Source organism: Octopus sinensis, unplaced genomic scaffold, assembly GCF_006345805.1.
Source record: "Octopus sinensis unplaced genomic scaffold, ASM634580v1 Contig15947, whole genome shotgun sequence".
Classification (NCBI taxonomy): Eukaryota; Metazoa; Mollusca; class Cephalopoda; order Octopoda; family Octopodidae; genus Octopus; species Octopus sinensis.
The window spans coordinates 43,568-48,810 of NW_021834017.1; the positions used below are offsets into that span (position 1 = coordinate 43,568).

Here is a 5,243-nt window from a genome sequence, read left to right on the forward strand (position 1 = left end):
TGAAATACTCACCTTTCATAGCAATACACTGGCCCCACAATTCCTACTGCTTCGGGAATCTGGCCTGGAAGTTGTTTTCTTTAAGCAAGTCAAGGACCTTTTGCGATTTTATTTCCTTTTCTGTATAATTGTTTATTTATTTTTATATCTGAAACGCTGATTATTTCTTGCATAAAATTATAAATTATTATCAAGTGTCCAACTTTTTTTTGTGTTATTGGATGGTTGTGAATGCCATAAAAGGTGCAAAATCTTTCCTTTCAGGTTCACAGCGAACAGTGGAGGTGCAATGGCCCAGTGGTAAGGGTAGTGGACTCGCAGTCGTAGGATCGCGGTTTCGATTCCCAGACCGGGCGTTGTGAGTGTTTATTGAGCGAAAACACCTAAAGCTCCACAAGGCTCCGGCAGGGATGGTGTTGATCCCTGCTGTACTCTTTCACCACAATTTTCTCTCACTCTTACTTCCTGTTTCTGTTGTACCTGTATTTCAAAGGGCCGGCCTTGTCACTCTCTGTGTCACGCTGAATATCCCCGAGAACTACCTTAAGGGTGCACGTGTCTGTGGAGTGCTCAGCCACTTACACGTTAATTTCACGAGCAGGCTGTTCCGTTGATTCAGATCAATCGGAACCCTCGTCGTCGTAACCGATGGAGTGCTTCCACCACAGTGAACTACGACAGACAAATGGCAAAATTGGGAGAGAATTAGACATCATCATCATCATTGTTTGACCGTGGTCAAGACAATGGAATTTACCATGCTACGCCAGACTTCACAGTCCATCATAGCATTACGGAGGTCCTGTTGCTGGATGCCTGTATCCCTGGAGATTACATCAGAGTAGGAGAGTGTGCGCCCTCTGGTATCGCGACTGTGGTCGAGACAATGGAATTTACCATGCTACACCAGACTTCACGGTCCATCATGGCATTACAGAGGTCCTGTTGCTGGATGCCTGTATCCCTGGAGATTACATCAGGGTAGGAGAGTGTGCACCCTCTGGTATTATGAGTAGATGGCTTCCAGAGGAGAAGAGCAGAAATTACCTCGTTTTCAGCTCTACAACAATGTCCAGCAAACTGGACTCTTCTACCTTTTACAAGAGATGACACGGGTGGTAGTTTCCCATATATATGTACTTTGGTTGGATGACGCTTCCACAAGAGATTTTGAGCTCTCATAAGGAGGCGAGTGTAGGTTCCATCCAACCGCCTCTCAAGCTTCTTTGATAACATCCAGGTTTCTGAGCCATAGAGTAGAAAACTTGAAGACTTGAATTAGACATAGAAGAATGAGAATCATTTCTTGACGAAGAACCAAATGAAGAGGAATCTGAAGAGAATTGAACCTGGTACCTCCAAGATGTTATCATGAAGATTCCATAAAAAGATGCTTGTTGTGCCCCAGGTCAAAAGATCGTAAGACAAGAAATTTCTTCCAAAAGAAGAGAGTAAAGCTGAGGAAGAAATAAGAGATGATGAGGGAGGAACTGAAGCAGATGGCATGTTGCAGACTTCACCAGATGATTCTTTAGAAGGAAGGGAAGAAGCTGATGATGAAGATGAACAGCAGACTTCCAGGAACAGAGAAAAACATTTTTGGAGCAAATCAAAATCAAAATTGCAATCGATCAACATCAATGGAATTTGTAGCTGTGATACCAGTGTCGGTGGCATGTAAGGGAACCATCCGAACGTGGCCGTAGCCAGCGCCGCCCTGACTGGCCTCCGTGGCGGTGGTACGTAAAAAGCACCATCCGATTGTGGCCTTTGCCAGCGCTGCCTTGACTGGCTTCTGTGCCGGTGACACATTAAAAGCACCTACTACACTCACGGAGTGGTTGGCACTAGGAAGGGCATCCAGCTATAGAAACACTGCCAGATCAGACTGGAGCCTGGTGCAGCCTCCTGGCTTCCCAGACCCCAGTTGAACCGTCCAACCATGCTAGCATGGAAAACAGACGTTAAACGATGATGATGATGATAATGGAACTTTCTGGAAAGGAATTCCCCCATGCCTTCCACGGCATACACGTGCATAGAACAATTACCAGGATTCCCCAGGACCCAAGAGGAGCAGCAAAACCTGTGTCTGCTGTAAAGGTCTTTGTTTCTCAGACAAGAACTTCTGAATGAATTCGAAGCTTGCAGTAATATCTACATTGAAAATAAACAACGAAAATATGAAGATAGGTGAAAAGAGACACTTAGGCGTAGGAGTGGCTGTGTGGTAAGTAGCTTGCTTACCAACCACATGGTTCTGGGTTCAGTCCCACTGCGTGGCATCTTTGGCAAGTGTCTTCTATTATAGCCTCAGGCCAACCAAAGCCTTGTGAGTGGATTTGGTAGACGGAAACTGAAAGAAGCCCGTCGTATATATGTAGGCGTAGGAATGGCTGTGTGGTAAGTAGCTTGCTTACCAACCACATAGTTCTGGGTTCAGTCCCACTGCGTAGCATCTCGGGCAAGTGTCTTCTACTATAGCCTCGGGCCAACCAAAGCCTTGTGAGTGGATTTGGTAGACGGAAACTGAAAGAAGCCCGTCGTATATATGTATATAAACGTGTGTGTTTGTGCCCCCAACATCACTTGACAACCGATGCTGGTGTGATTACGTCCTCGTAACTTAGCGGTTCGGCAAAAGAGACCGATAGAATAAGTACGAGGCTTACAAAGAATAAGTCTTGGGGGTCGATTTGCTCGACTAAAAGGCGGTACTCCAGCATGGCCGCAGTCAAATGACTGAAACAAGTAAAAGAGTAATGAAAGGGAGATGAAAGCTACAATAGGACTTCTTTATCTGTTGGGAGTTTTACAGGCAACCGAACGAATATGGAAGATGTTTGGGCAATGGACGGTACAGGAATTAAAATTTTTCCAGCAACTATATATTTGCAGAAGTTTCATTTCTCGCTGGGGTCTCTGAGGTTTGATGACATCCACACCTGAGCTGAAAGGAGGCGAGAGGATAAGATTGCACCTTTTAGAAAGTCCTTTGAGAAATTTATGGCTAAGTGTATCTTGAATTATAATGTCTCAGTGTATGCGACAGTAGATGAAATGTTGGCTGCCTTTACAGAGAACTATCCATTTTAAACCAGCAAAATATGGCATAAAAATTTTTTCTTTTGGCCGATGCTAAAACTTTCTATGCATCATATATGGAGGTCTACTTGGGGAAACAAGCAGAAGGCCCTTCTATAGGTAATTCAGGAGAAGCAGTGCTAGTGGAGGCGCAATGGTCCAATGGTTAGGGCAGCGGACTCGTGGTCAGAGGATCGCGGTTTTGATTTCCAGACCAGGCGTTGTATGTGTTTATTGAGCGAAAACACCTAAAGCTCCATGAGGCTCCAGCAAGGGGTAGTGGCGACCCCTGTTGTACTCTTTCGCCCCAACTTTCTCTCACTCTTTCTTCCTGTTTCTTGTCCCCGACTTCCTACGCAACCACTGAGCCTGGATGCGCATTCATCCATCCGTCGATGCTCTCAGTGTCGGGGGTTGACCTGCTTTCTCTCCTGCGGGTCTTACGAATAGCAAAGGACCACGTTTCGGACTTCTCCCACAAGGACGAAGATCGCTACACTCAACAGCAACAGCAGCAGTGGTAAAATGGTTGGGGTCTCATATAAAAGGGTCTGGAAGAAATATTACCATGGATAATTGGTTTACAAGTTATGGATTTAGAGTTAATCTCTTGGAGAAATATAGATTAACATTTGTTGACCCTTTCAGAAAGAACAAGATAGAACTTCCCCCTCAGTTTGTTGCCACAAGAGGCAGAACTGAATATACAAGCTTGTTTGGTTTCCAGAAGGATGTTACACTGACCCCATATGTTCCCACGAAAAGTAAAAATGTCGTCCTATGGAGTACAATGCATCATGATGCTGCAATTGATGTAAGTACGAAAGAAAAAAGAAAACCAGAGATTAGAACCTTCTACAACATTACTAAAGGAAGGGTAGGCCCCGTGGTGGATCAATTGTGTTCCATGTACGATGTTTCCAGAAATACTCGATGTTGGCCACTTACAGTTTTCTTCACCATACTCAATGTTGCAGGAATAAATGTATACAATATGTTCATGGCAAACCCTCAAACAGCTATCAGGGTCTGAAAGTTTCTGAGGGAATCGGGACTGAAGTTGGTGGAGGACCAAATTCATCATTGCAAGACAAAACCCATCCATATTTGAGGAAAGACATGGAAAATAAGATTCGACATTTCTCAGCATCTAAAGAATTACCTCCAAGATGGCATGTAAAAAGCACCATCCGATCGTGGCCGTTACCAGCCTCCCCTGGCACCTGTGCCGGTGACACGTAAAAAGCACCCACTACACTCATGGAGTGGTTGTCGTTAGGAAGGGCATCCAGCCATAGAAACACTGCCAGATAAGACTGGGCCTGGCACAGCCTTCTGGTGCAGCCTTCTGGCTTCCCAGACCCCAGTTGAACCGTCCAACCCATGCTAGCATGGAAAGCGGACGCTAAACGACGATGATGATGATGTTATCATGAAGATTTCATACAAAGATGGTCATTATGCCCCAGGTCAAAAGATCACAAAACAAGAAATTGCTTCCGAAAGTTCTCCAAGCCAATCTGCTTGCAACATGCGATGCACATCTGCATCGACTTCTTTGCTCAGAGTGATGAGGATGAGAGTGCAAACAATGAGTAAACAGTGAATATGAAAGGACCACTCTCCCCTCCGTAAGATACTTTTATCTAGTTTCACTTTCATTTCCAAAGAGTACTCGCTTGTTTTTGTTTACATGTTAAACACATTATATCAGAATATGGTTTTTGGTAATATTATTGCTTAGGAACACATCAAAATCATAGAAAATATTAAAAAATAAGCTAAAACTATTAATGGGGTTCTCCATACCCCAACCACACCAATGATGAAAAATACAGAACTACCCCACCAGTGGGTTAAGATGGTTCATCATAAAGCCATTGGAAGACATTTTAAAATAGTTTTGCAGAGAACTTTGCAAGTTTCTTTGCTTGTGAATCAGTTGTCACGTCTACAAATGATGGTGTCCCTGAGTCTTTTCAGAGTGATTCAGAAAACAATTATATATTTTTTGTCTATTCTAAATGATCTTGACATTGTTTTTGACTTTACATAAAATATTCTTTACATTCTACTGTTGTTTTATTGTCATTTATTTACAAGTATTATAAATTTTATTGGTAAAATATTTTTCTAGCAATGAATTACAATTTATAACA

At 43.4% G+C, this 5,243-nt stretch overlaps 1 protein-coding gene across 1 annotated transcript; it reads left to right on the forward strand.

The window, feature by feature from the left end:
- Positions 1 to 3,652: 3,652 nt before the first annotated feature.
- On the forward strand, positions 3,653 to 4,117 carry LOC115230625. The gene has a single exon (XM_029800764.1). It carries the CDS (start codon positions 3,653 to 3,655, stop codon positions 4,115 to 4,117), a length of 465 nt encoding a protein of 154 aa, XP_029656624.1.
- The last annotated feature ends 1,126 nt before the right edge of the window (positions 4,118 to 5,243 follow it).